Source organism: Oncorhynchus mykiss, chromosome 12 (assembly GCF_013265735.2).
Source record: "Oncorhynchus mykiss isolate Arlee chromosome 12, USDA_OmykA_1.1, whole genome shotgun sequence".
Classification (NCBI taxonomy): domain Eukaryota; kingdom Metazoa; phylum Chordata; class Actinopteri; order Salmoniformes; family Salmonidae; genus Oncorhynchus; species Oncorhynchus mykiss.
In genome coordinates, this window is record NC_048576.1 from 88,825,952 (window position 1) to 88,839,895 (window position 13,944).

General features: G+C 46.2%; 1 protein-coding gene across 4 annotated transcripts in view; it reads right to left on the minus strand.

Moving 5' to 3' along the window:
• Positions 1–13,944, minus strand: part of LOC110539056 (adenylate cyclase type 9) — a 97,734-nt gene that overhangs the window by 5,220 nt on the left and 78,570 nt on the right. For all 4 annotated transcript variants that reach the window (XM_036939096.1, XM_036939095.1, XM_036939094.1 and 1 more), the window contains 7 exons: positions 6,113–6,223; positions 5,499–5,755; positions 3,079–3,181; positions 2,076–2,290; positions 756–915; positions 518–660; positions 126–149 (listed from right to left, as the gene is read on the minus strand). In XM_036939096.1, the coding sequence (XP_036794991.1) occupies positions 126–149; positions 518–660; positions 756–915; positions 2,076–2,290; positions 3,079–3,181; positions 5,499–5,755; positions 6,113–6,223 (1,013 nt within the window). The remainder of the gene's footprint in view (positions 1–125; positions 150–517; positions 661–755; positions 916–2,075; positions 2,291–3,078; positions 3,182–5,498; positions 5,756–6,112; positions 6,224–13,944) is intronic.

Sequence of the window (13,944 nt, forward strand, 5' to 3'; positions counted from 1 at the left end):
GGAGGGAGAGAAGGAAGGAAGGAAGGAAGGAGGGATGGAGAAAGAGAGAGGGAAGGAGTTAAGGAAAGGTGGAGTCAGAGATATATTTATAATCTTAGTTGTATGGCTAACTTCACTCTACTCACCAAAATAACATACTGTTGGCAGAACTGGAAGACAGAGGAGACAAAAACACGAGACACGGTCGGATGAGATTAATCGAGTCCACGACAAATTCAATTACACACAGTGTCAGCACAAAGGAAAAGTCATACTAAATTATGACATTGTGGTAATATTGTATACAATATCCTATCGAACTTCAGTGAGTGCATTGGTAGTGGACTAAATGGGTAATATACAAATTTGAGGGTGGTTACATTTCTCCAGCTCCGTATCCTGTTGTTTACCAAAACAGTGACAGGGAGTCACGTGTTGTTATTGTTTGAACTGCAGATGCCCCTTTAAGGTCCTTTCCGACCAACAAAAAAAGGCCATAAATGTGTTAAAAAATAGAATCCATTGTAACGTGTCTGACCTGCAGGGCGGGCTGAAGAGCAGGGCGAACAGCACCAGTCCCACCACTGTGGCCATGGCCGAGCGCATCCAGCAGCTCAGCTGGCAGAAGTTACAGTACTGGATGATGGCAATGATCACTGCACAGCAGGTGAGCATGGTGAACTGGGAGACACAGATAGAGACACAGGAAGGAAGCATCGTTAGCATTAGCACACTCTGGAGGAAATGACCAGGGCAAACGAACAGAATACACTCACCTGTATGGAGAGGTGCATGTCACAGGTGACGTGTGAGAAGACGGACACAGCGGGCAGGGACACCAGCACGGCCCCTATCAGGTGACGGGGGACCCAGCCAGAGATGGCCCTCAGCAGTGTTCTAGTGCAGCTCATCACGCTGTCCAGGTAGAAGGCCATCCTGGGAGAGAAGGTTTGCTCAGAGAGGGCTGATAGACAGTACATGTACAGCAATCCAACCCCATTGAAAACAGGCTAATGGCCTCCCCCTTTCCCCATCTTCAAACTTCACCTCCCTTAGTTCTGTCCCTTCCTTTACCAATCCCCCCTCTTCCTCTCCTCCCCAGTTCCAACCCACTCCTCATATCCCTCTCCCCACCCCCTTTCCCCTCTTCCTCTCCTCCCCAGTTCCAACCCACTCCTCATATCCCTCTCCCCACCCCCTTTCCCCCCTCTTCCTCTCCTCCCCAGTTCCAACCCACTCCTCATATCCCTCTCCCCACCCCCTTTCCCCCTCTTCCTCTCCTCCCCAGTTCCAACCCACTCCTCATATCCCTCTCCCCACCCCCTTTCCCCCTCTTCCTCTCCTCCCCAGTTCCAACCCACTCCTCATAGCCCTCTCCCCACCCCCTTTCCCCTCTTCCTCTCCTCCCCAGTTCCAACCCACTCCTCATATCCCTCTCCCCACCCCCTTTCCCCCTCTTCCTCTCCTCCCCAGTTCCAACCCACTCCTCATATCCCTCTCCCCACCCCCTTTCCCCCCTCTTCCTCTCCTCCCCAGTTCCAACCCACTCCTCATATCCCTCTCCCCACCCCCTTTCCCCTCTTCCTCTCCTCCCCAGTTCCAACCCACTCCTCATAACCCTCTCCCCACCCCCTTTCCCCCTCTTCCTCTCCTCCCCAGTTCCAACCCACTCCTCATATCCCTCTCCCCACCCCCTTTCCCCTCTTCCTCTCCTCCCCAGTTCCAACCCACTCCTCATATCCCTCTCCCCACCCCCTTTCCCCCCTCTTCCTCTCCTCCCCAGTTCCAACCCACTCCTCATATCCCTCTCCCCACCCCCTTTCCCCTCTTCCTCTCCTCCCCAGTTCCAACCCACTCCTCATATCCCTCTCCCCACCCCCTTTCCCCTCTTCCTCTCCTCCCCAGTTCCAACCCACTCCTCATATCCCTCTCCCCACCCCCTTTCCCCTCTTCCTCTCCTCCCCAGTTCCAACCCACTCCTCATATCCCTCTCCCCACCCCCTTTCCCCTCTCCCCTCCTCCTTCCATCCCTCCCAACTTATTCCCCCTTTTTCCTCCTCCTCCCCATCTCTCCTTCTCTCCCTCAACCGTCTTACCGTATAGACAGCACCAGCGCCAGGGCCTCCAGCAGGGTGGCCACGGCAACCAGGGCGAGGGCCGGGGCAGGCAGGGGGGCCCCAGGGAGGGAGAGCAGGGGCCGGAGGAGGCAGGCCAGGGAGAGGGCCAGAAACACTGAGCAACACAGGACCATGTCCAGGAAAGAGCTGAAGGTAGGGCTGGCAAAGGTCTGTACCGCTGCCTGGGTCTCCACCTGGGGACGGGAGGGAATAGATACTTTGACATTTTTCAACAGAAATTGATTGATTTGCTGTCACGATAGCCAACCTCATACACACACAAAGACACACAAGGCTGAGAGCAGCACAGCGTTAGCCGCTGTTAAGTGCCTTACTAAAGGCACAATGGCAATGAATGGTTCCTGGGTCTGGTTGTAGAGTGTAAAGAGATAAAGAGCGGGAGGGTTTGGAAAGGGTAAAGAGAGAGAGCAAAGGTTGTGGGAGAGAAGTCTTAACAAAACATTAATACAATTGTCTCATTGTGATTAAGTAATAAGTATGAAACTGAACTAAACATTATCCAGACGTGAAGTTGAACATGCAGTTCCCCCACTGTACCAGCAGAGGGCATCACAAGCTAAGAGGACATTCCTATCTATGTCCTGCAGTGATTTCCCTGTCTTTGCCGCAGTCTTGACAGGCCATACATAGTGCAGTGCTTACAGGTTACTCAGAGAACACACACACACACACACACACACACACACACACACACACACACACACACACACACACACACACACACACACACACACACACACACACACACACACACACACACACACAGAGAGAGAAAGAGCTAGACAGGCAGGGTGAAACGGATAGGGAGACAGAGGGACAGACAAGGAAAGACAGACCAGGTGTAGTCTAGTAGACAGAGAGGAAGTGAGACATCAGAAAGACAGATAAGAGGAATACAGATAGAGACAGACAGACACACACAGACAGAGAGACAGAGTAACAGACAGGGAGGGATACACACCTCTTCCTGGTAGCTGGTCCTGTAGGCAGACTCCAGGGTTCTGTCCAGGAAGGTGTGGCTCAGCTTGTTGATGGGAGGCTTGAAAAAGTAGTCCTTCATCAGACTGGGAGATGGGCAGATCAACAGATGTCAGTCAGTATAGAGAAGACAGACTTGTAGGGGAGAGAGTTACACCAACCTATCATACCACCAGGGCCGTCCGTGTTCATAAGGCACCAAACATTTTGCAATGGAAAATGAAAATGCTTTTCTTACTGGACAAGTCCAGATAGTCCATCGACTATATCATGTCTGTTTTCTTCCATTTGGTGCCGAATGAACATGACCCAGGGGCTTATTCAGTGGGCAGAAGCATAAGGATCACTACAAACAAAATAGCACGGAGCAGATCATACCGCAGTGTGTTGTATATAGGATTGCAAAATTCCAGTAACTTTCTCAAAACATTAAAAAAATATTATATACACTGCTCAAAAAAATAAAGGGAACACTAAAATAACACATCCTAGATCTGAATGAAATGAAATATTCTTATTAAATAATTTTTTCTTTACATAGTTGAATGTGCTGACAACAAAATCACACAAAAATTATCAATGGAAATCAAATTTATCAACCCATGGAGGTCTGGATTTGGAGTCACTCTCAAAATTAAAGTGGAAAACCAAACTACAGGCTGATCCAACGTTGATGTAATGTCCTTAAAACAAGTCAAAATGAGGCTCAGTAGTGTGTGTGGCCTCCACGTGCCTGTATGACCTCCCTACAACGCCTGGGCATGCTCCTGATGAGGTGGCGGATGGTCTCCTGAGGGATCTCCTCCCAGACCTGGACTAAAAGCATCCGCCAACTCCTGGACAGTCTGTGGTGCAACGTGGCGTTGGTGGATGGAGCGAGACCTGACGTCCCAGATGTGCTCAATTGGATTCAGGTCTGGGGAACGGGCGGGCCAGTCCATAGCATCAATGCCTTCCTCTTGCAGGAGCTGCTGACACACTCCAGCCATATGACGTCTAGCATTGTCTTGCATTAGGAGGAACCCAGGGCCAACCGCACCAGCATATGGTCTCAAAAGGGGTCTGATGATCTCATCTCGGTACCTAATGGCAGTCAGGCTACCTCTGGCGAGCACATGGAGGGCTGTGCGGCCCCCCAAAGAAATGCCACCCCACACCATGACTGACCCACCACCAAACCGGTCATGCTGGAGGATGTTGCAGGCAGCAGAACGTTCTCCACGGCGTCTCCAGACTCTGTCACATGTGCTCAGTGTGAACCTGCTTTCATCTGTGAAGAGCACAGGGCGCCAGTGGCGAATTTGCCAATCTTGGTGTTCTCTGGAAAATGCCAAACGTCCTGCACGGTGTTGGGCTGTAAGCACAACCCCCACCTGTGGACGTCGGGCCCTCATACCACCCTCTTGGAGTCTGTTTCTGACCGTTTGAGCAGACATGCACATTTGTGGCCTGCTGGAGGTCATTTTGCAGGGCTCTGGCAGTGCTCCTCCTGCTCCTCCTTGCACAAAGGCGGAGGTAGCGGTCCTGCTACTGGATTGTTGCCCTCCTACGGCCTCCTCCACGTCTCCTGATGTACTGGCCTGTCTCCTGGTAGCGCCTCCATGCTCTGGACACTACGCTGACAGACACAGCAAACCTTCTTGCCACAGCTCGCATTGATGTGCCATCCTGGATGAGCTGCACTACCTGAGCCACTTGTGTGGGTTGTAGACTCCGTCTCATGCTACCACTAGAGTGAAAGCACCACCAGCATTCAAAAGTGACCAAAACATCAGCCAGGAAGCATAGGAACTGAGAAGTGGTCTGTGGTCACCACCTGCAGAACCACTCCTTTATTGGGGGTGTCTTGCTAATTGCCTATAATTTCCACCTGTTGTCTATTCCATTTGCACAACAGCATGTGAAATGTATTGTCAATCAGTGTTGCTTCCTAAGTGGACAGTTTGATTTCACAGAAGTGTGATTGAGTTGGAGTTACATTGTGTTGTTTAAGTGTTCCCTTTATTTTTTTGAGCAGTTTATATATATATATATTTCTTTATCCCAGTTGGAGAATTCCCAGAATCAGGGGGAATAAGCAGGAAATCCAGATCCTCCAACCCATATTTCTATAAAACTGGGGATTTTAGGGAAAGGATGGGAATCTCTGTAAGACTAGTTCTATAAAGCACATTGTAAATAGACACACGTTACCAAAACAGACATTGATACCACATGAAAGATACGTGTGGGTCTGCTTCTTACATAACAGTTTTGCCTTCAGCGTTCAGAATCTTATCCTTTGATTCCCTTAGCCTGGTCTCAGATCTATTAGTGCTGTCCTGCCAACTCCCCAAAAAGCTCCACCACAGCCATCAAGCCTGGTTCCAGATCAGTTTGTGTAACATCCATCCATCCCCTCACCTGTCCTCTTTGATAACATCCACAAAGTGAGCGTCGCTCCTCTCTCTGAAGTTCTTGGAGCGCAGGGGGATGAGAGCAGAGTGGTCCATCCCCATGGCCCCTCCACCCCACTTCTTCTCCTTCTCCTGGAGCATCTCACACAGGGACGTCTGGCTGTTGGTCAGGGGCTCCTCCAGCCTGGGGCTCAGCAGACCGTTCAGGGCCTTAGGGCTGCAGCCTACGGGGGCCTGAGAGGGACATTTGAGAGATGAGGTGTCCTGGGGGAGTTGAGAGGAGAGAGGCTAGTGAGAAGCTGTGTGTGTGTGTGTGCGTGCGTGCGTGCTGAAACAGAAAGAGGAGAGTGAGAAGTGTTAGACCTGAGGTCTTGGATAAGAGTGATTAGTGACTTAGTTAGTGAAGCCAAATGAATCAAGACATTTCCGTTTGGCTAGGTTCACGTCATTCCATCATGTATAGTATGGCGATATGAATACTTCAGAAATACAATGTGATAACACTAAGCCTGGTTTAATGAACTGGGGTTGGATTTAAGTGCAGTCAGGTTGGGATGAGTAAAGGTCACGGCCAGGTTCAAAGGTCAAACGTTTACTAGAGTGAGGTAAAGTGAGGCAAACCTTGCTGCTATTGGTTGTGTGATCGTCATGGCAACCGTTCTGCACCGTGCCCTTCTCCAGAACCTGATCCTCCTTTGGAACTACAGCCGCACTGCAGGAGAGACAATGAGACTGGAGAGAAGGAGAGGTATTTGTCTATTTATATCATTTACAGTTTCTTCAATCCTAGTATTGACAAATTCTCATACTGTAGTTTACACATTCACTCTTTTGTTGTGTGTGGTTAGTGTGCTTAGCCTAAGTATTGATTGGGTGCATCAACCACACGAACGCACGCAAACACAAAACAGTTTTATTTTTCTTAATTCACAAACATATGTTCACTGTTAAATAGGTATTTATATCCAGAGCTTGTACTCTTCTAGCTTAGGTCTTAAAACCACAAACCCAGATATTCTTAACGATAGCAAAGTCTTGACATAATAATTATTGTAGAAACATGGTGTCATAGATACTCAATGTCCTCCAGGCTATAGGGAAATGTTACTTCCATCATTCAAACATGAAGACATAAAACAGGGTAGTGACTCGGGAGGATTGATCACATGGTATAAACGGAACTTTCACTAAAGCAGATCAAAAAGGGTAACACCCACATTTGGTTCAAACTCAACTAAGCACAATCCTTACTAACAATGATATATATAAAGTCAGCAAAACAAGAAACGTCCCTTTTCCAGGACCCTGTATTTCAAAGATAATTCGGAAAAATCCAAATAACTTCACAGATCTTTATTATAAAGGGTTTAAACACTGTTTTCCATGCATAAACAATTAATGAACATGCACCTGTGGAACGGTTGTTAAGACACTAACAGCTTACAGACAGTAGGCAATTAAGGTCACAGTTATGAAAACGTAGGACACTAAAGAGATCTTTCTACTCTAAAAAAAACCCTGCACAGGATCGGTACATCCGAACATCATACCTGCGGGACAGGTACAGGATGGCAACAACAACTGCCAAAGTTACACCAGGAACGTACAATCCCTCCATCAGGGCTCAGACTGTCGGCAATAGGCTGAGAGGCTGGACTGAGGGCTTGTAGGCCTGTTGTAAGGCAGGTCCTCACCAGACATCACCGGCAACAATGTAGCCTATGGGCACCAACCCACCGTCGCTGGACCAGACAGGACTGGCAAAAAGCGCTATTCTCTGAAGAGTCGCGGTTTTGTCTCACCAGGGGTGATGGTCGGATTTGCGTTTATAGTTGAAGGAATGAGTGTTACACCGAGGCCTGTACTCTGGAGAGGGATTGATTTGGAGGTGGAGGGTCCGTCATGGTCTGGGACGGTGTGTCACAGCATATCGGACTGAGCTTGTTGTCATTGCAGGCAATCGCAACGCTGTGCATTACAGGGAAGACATCCTCCTCCCTGTGGTACCCTTCCTGCAGGCTCATCCTAACATGACCCTCCAGCATGACAATGCCACCAGCCATACTGCTCGTTCTGTGCGTTATTTCCTTCAAGACAGGAATGTCAGTGTTCTGCCATGGCGAGCAAAGAGCCCGTATCTCAATCCCACTGAGCACGTCTGGGACCTGTTGGATCGGAGGGTGAGGGCTAGGGCAACTCTCCCCAGAAATGTCCGGGAACTTGCAGGTGCCTTGGTGGAAGAGTGGGGTAACATCTCACAGCAGGAACTGGCACATCTGGTGCAGTCCATAAGGAGGAGGTGAACTGCAGTATTTAACCAGTTAGAGCTCTAGGGGCGCTATTTCATTTTTGGATAAAAAACGTTCCCGTTTTAAGCGCGATATTTTGTCACGAAAAGATGCTCGACTATGCATATTCTTGACAGTTTTGGAAAGAAAACACTCTGAAGTTTCAGAATCTGCAAAGATTTTGTCTGTAAGTGCCCCAGAACTCATTCTACAGGCGAAACCAAGATGATGCATCACCCAGGAATTAGCAGAATTTCTGAAGCTCTGTTTTCCATTCTCTCCTTATATGGCTGTGATTGCGCAACGAATGAGCCTACACTTTCTGTCGTTCGCCCAAGGTCTTAGCAGCATTGTGACGTATTTGTAGGCATATCATTGGAAGATTGACCATAAGAGACTACATTTTCCAAGTGTCCGCCTGGTGTCCTGCGTCGAATTCGGTGCGCAATTGCCAGCTGCTTCTACTTTACCATTTGATTCAGGGGAGAAAGCATGTGTCCAAGAACGATGTATCAATGAAGAGATATGTGAAAAACACCTTGATGATTGATTCTAAACAACGTTTGCCATGTTTTCAGTCGATATTATGGAGTTAATTTGGAAAAAAGTTTGCGTTTTGAGGACTGAATTTATGGATTTTTTTTGGTAGCCAAATGTGATGTATAAAACGGAGCTATTTCTAATACACAAGGAATCTTTTTGGAAAAACGGAGCATCTGCTATCTAACTGAGAGTATCCTCATTGAAAACATCAGAAGTTCTTCAAAGGTAAATGATTTTATTTGAAGGCTTTTATGTTTTTGTTAATGTTGCGTGCTGGATGCTAACGCTAATGCTAACGCTAAATGCTAACGCGAAATGCTAACTCTAGCTAGCTACTTTTACACAAATTATTGTTTTCCTATGGTTGAGAAGCATATTTTGAAAATCTGAGATGACAGTGTTGTTTACAAAAGGCTAAGCTTGAGAGATGGCATATTTATTTCATTTCATTTGCGATTTTCATAAATAGTTAACGTTGTGTTATGCTAATGAGCTTGCTGATAGATTTACACAATCCTGGATACAGGGGTTTTTTCATAGCTAAACGTGACGCAGAAAACGGAGCGATTTGTCCTAAACAAATAATCTTTCAGGAAAAACTGAACATTTGCTATCTGAGAGTCTCCTCATTGAAAACATCTGAAGTTCTTCAAAGGTAAATGATTTTTTTGAATGCTTTTCTGTTTTTTTGTGTAAATGTTGCCAGCTGAATGCTAATGCTAAATGCTACGTTAGCCATCAATACTGTTACACAAATGCTTGTTTTGCAATGGTTGAGAAGCATATTTTGAAAATCTGAGATGACAGTGTTGTTAACAAAAGGCTAAGCTTGAGAGCTAGCATATTTATTTCATTTCATTTGCGATTTTCATGAATAGTTAACGTTGCGTTATGGTAATGAGCTTGAGTCTGTATTCACGAACCCGGATCCGGGATGGGGAGATCAGAAAGGTTAATGCAGCTGGTGGCCACATCAGATACTGATGGTTACTTTTGATTTGACCCCCCCCCCCCCCCCCCCTTTGTTCAGGGACACATTATTCAATTTCTGTTAGTCACATGTCTGTGGAACTTGTTCAGTTTATGTCTCAGTTGTTGAATCTTGTTATGTTCATACAAATATTTACACATGTTAAGTTGTCAGTGAGAGGACGTTTCTTTTTTTGCTGAGTTTATATATATATATATATATATATATATATATACACATACATACATACAGTGCCTTGCGAAAGTATTCGGCCCCCTTGAACTTTGCGACCTTTTGCCACATTTCAGGCTTCAAACATAAAGATATAAAACTGTATTTTTTTTGTGAAGAATCAACAACAAGTGGGACACAATCATGAAGTGGAACGACATTTATTGGATATTTCAAACTTTTTTAACAAATCAAAAACTGAAAAATTGGGCGTGCAAAATTATTCAGCCCCTTTACTTTCAGTGCAGCAAACTCTCTCCAGAAGTTCATTGAGGATCTCTGAATGATCCAATGTTGACCTAAATGACTAATGATGATAAATACAATCCACCTGTGTGTAATCAAGTCTCCGTATAAATGCACCTGCACTGTGATAGTCTCAGAGGTCCGTCAAAAGCGCAGAGAGCATCATGAAGATCAAGGAACACACCAGGCAGGTCCGAGATACTGTTGTGAAGAAGTTTAAAGCCGGATTTGGATACAAAAATATTTTTCAAGCTTTAAACATCCCAAGGAGCACTGTGCAAGCGATAATATTGAAATGGAAGGAGTATCAGACCACTGCAAATCTACCAAGACCTGGCCGTCCCTCTAAACTTTCAGCTCATACAAGGAGAATACTGATCAGAGATGCAGCCAAGAGGCCCATGATCACTCTGGATGAACTGCAGAGATCTACAGCTGAGGTGGGAGACTCTGTCCATAGGACAACAATCAGTCTTATATTGCACAAATCTGGCCTTTATGGAAGAGTGGCAAGAAGAAAGCCATTTCTTAAAGATATCCATAAAAAGTGTCGTTTAAAGTTTGCCACAAGCCACCTGGGAGACACACCAAACATGTGGAAGAAGGTGCTCTGGTCAGATGAAACCAAAATTGAACTTTTTGGCAACAATGCAAAACGTTATGTTTGGCGTAAAAGCAACACAGCTGAACACACCATCCCCACTGTCAAACATGGTGGTGGCAGCATCATGGTTTGGGCCTGCTTTTCTTCAGCAGGGACAGGGAAGATGGTTAAAATTGATGGGAAGATTGATGGAGCCAAATACAGGACCATTCTGGAAGAAAACCTGATGGAGTCTGCAAAAGACCTGAGACTGGGACGGAGATTTGTCTTCCAACAAGACAATGATCCAAAACATAAAGCAAAATCTACAATGGAATGGTTCAAAAATAAACATATCCAGGTGTTAGAATGGCCAAGTCAAAGTCCAGACCTGAATCCAATCGAGAATCTGTGGAAAGAACTGAAAACTGCTGTTCACAAATGCTCTCCATCCAACCTCACTGAGCTCGAGCTGTTTTGCAAGGAGGAATGGGAAAAAATTTCAGTCTCTCGATGTGCAAAACTGATAGAGACATACCCCAAGCGACTTACAGCTGTAATCGCAGCAAAAGGTGGCGCTACAAAGTATTAACTTAAGGGGGCTGAATAATTTTGCACGCCCAATTTTTCAGTTTTTGATTTGTTAAAAAAGTTTGAAATATCCAATAAATGTCGTTCCACTTAATGATTGTGTCCCACTTGTTGTTGATTCTTCACAAAAAAATACAGTTTTATATCTTTATGTTTGAAGCCTGAAATGTGGCAAAAGGTCGCAAAGTTCAAGGGGGCCGAATACTTTCGCAAGGCACTGTATATATATATATATATATATATACAGTACCAGTCAAAATACACACCTACTCATTCAAGGGTTGTTCTACATTGTAGAATAATAGTGAAGACATTTAAACTATGAAATAACGCATATGGAATCATGTAGTAACCAAAAAAGTGTTAAACAAATCAAAATATATTTTAGATTTGAGATTCTTCAAAGTAGCCACCCTTTGCCTTGATGACAGCTTTGCACACTCTTGGCATTCTCTCAACCAGCTTCATGAGGTAGTCACCTGGAATGCATTTCAATTAACAGGTGTGCTTTGTTAATGAATTAGTGGAATTGATTTCCTTCTTAATGCATTTGAGCCAATCAGTTGTGTTGTGACAAGGTGAAGATACCCCTATTTGGTAAAAGAACAAGACCATATTATGGCAAGAACAGCTCAAATAAGCAATTTCTGAGGCGGGTAAATCTAATGAACTTATCTTCTGCAGCAGAGGTAACTCTGGGTCTTCAGTTCCTGTGGCGGTCCTCATGAGAGACAGTTTCATCATAGCGCTTGATGGTTTTTGTAACTGCACTTGAAGAAACTTTCAAAGTCCTTGAAATCTTCCACATTGACTGACCTTCATGTCTTAAATCATGTCAGTTAAGAACTAATTCTTATTGACAGTGATGGCCTACCAGGGAACAGTGGGTTAACTGCCTTGTTCAGGGGAATTCTCAGCTCGGGATTCGATCCAGCAACCTTTCGGTTACCCTCCCAACGCACTAACTACTAGGCTACCTGTCGCCCCTACTAAAGAACACCAATAATAAGAAGAGACTTGCTTGGGCTAAGAAACACGAACAATGGACATTAGGCCGGTGGAAATCTGTCCTTTGGTTTTTGGTTCCAACCTCTGTGTCTTTGTGAGATGCAGAGTAGGTGAACAGATGATCTCCGAATGTATGGTTCCCACCGTGAAGGATGGAGGAGGAGGTGTAATGGTGCTTTGCTTATGAAACTGTCAGTGATTTATTTAGAATTCAAGGTACACTTAACCAGCATGGCTACCACAGCATTCGGCAGCAATACACCGTCCCATCTGGTTTGCACTTAGTGGGACTATCATTTGTTTTTCAATAGGACAATGACCCAACACACCTCCAGGCTGTGTAAGGGCTATTTGACCAAGAAGGAGACTGAGGGAGTGCTGCATCAGATGACCTGGCCTCCACAATCACCCGACCTCAACCCAACTGAGATAGTTTGGGATGAGTTGGACCGCAGAGTGAAGGAAAATCAACCAACAAGTGCTTAGCATATGTGGGAACTCCTTCAATACTGTTGGAAAAGCATTCCAGGTGAAGCTGGTTGAGAGAATGCAAAGTGTCATCAAGGCAAAGGGGGGCTACTTTGAAGAATCTCAAATCTCAAATATATAACACTTTTTTGCTTACTAATTGATTTCATATGTGTTATTTCTTAGTTTTGATGTCTTCACTATTATTCTATTCCAATTTTAATTTGAGGGGGGGGGGGTGGAAAGCGAGACAGCTAGAGAGAAAGAGGAAGGGAGGGAGAGAGGGGGGATAGAGGTAGGGGTAGAGAGAGGAATGGAGAGAGAGGAAGGGAGTGAGAGAGAGTGGGGAAGGAGAGAGAGGTAAAGAATGAGTCAATTGAGGGTGAAGAGATAACGGAGAGAAATAAAGAGAGTTGAGTAGAGGGAGGGAGGAGAAAAATTGAAATAATGAATGAGAGAAACTGTTTGGCAGAAACAGGACAAAGAGAGAGAGAGAGAGAGATATGGAGAGAGATGGCAGAGAGAGTGAGACAGGGAGAGAATCAGACAAAAATATTATGAGAAATGGACCCATTGAGAGAGAGAGGAAGAGAGAGATCGAGCGAGAGAGAGCGAGAGTGAGAGAGAGAGCACGAACTCAGCACTTCAGCATTTTACCACTAATTAGAATCACAATGATACACAATCAGATTCAATGGATACAATACCAACCACAATAGCAGCCCTATAGAGAGACAGGGCCAGGATGAGGAGAGGTGGAGATAGGGATGAGAGACAGGGTGATAGAGGAGGAGAGGTGGAGAGAGGGATGAGAGACAGGGTGATAGAGGAGGAGAGGGGTAAGAGACAGGGCCCGGGTGAGAGGAGGAGAAGTGGAGAGATAGATGAGAGACAGGGCCAGTGATAGAGGAGGAGTGGTGGAGAGATAGATGAGAGACATGGTGATAGAGGAGTAGAGGTGGAGAGAGGGATGAGAGACAGGGCCAGGGTGATGGAGGAGATGTGGAGAGAGAGATGAGAGACAGGGCCAGGGTGATAGGAGGAGAGGTGGAGAGAGGGATGAGAGACAATGCCCGAGTGAGAGGAAGAGAGGTGGAGAGAGGGATGAGAGACAGGGCCCGGGTGAGAGGAGGAGAGGTGGAGAGAGGGATGAGAGAGAGTGATAGAGTTGGAGAGAGGGATGAGAGACAGGGTGATAGAGAAGGAGAGGTGGAGAGATGGATGAGAGACAGGGTGATAGGAGGAGAGGTGGAGAGAGGGATGAGACAGAGTGATAGAGGTGGAGAGAGGGATGAGAGACAGGGCCCGGGTGAGAGGAGGAGAGGTGGAGAGAGGGATGAGAGACAGGGCCCAGGTGAGAGGAGGAGAGAGGGATGAGAGACATGGCCCGGGTGAGAGGAGGAGAGGTGGAGAGAGGGATGAGAGAGAGTGATAGAGTTGGAGAGAGGGATGAGAGACAGGGTGATAGAGAAGGAGAGGTGGAGAGATGGATGAGAGACAGGGTGATAGAGGTGGAGAGAGGGAT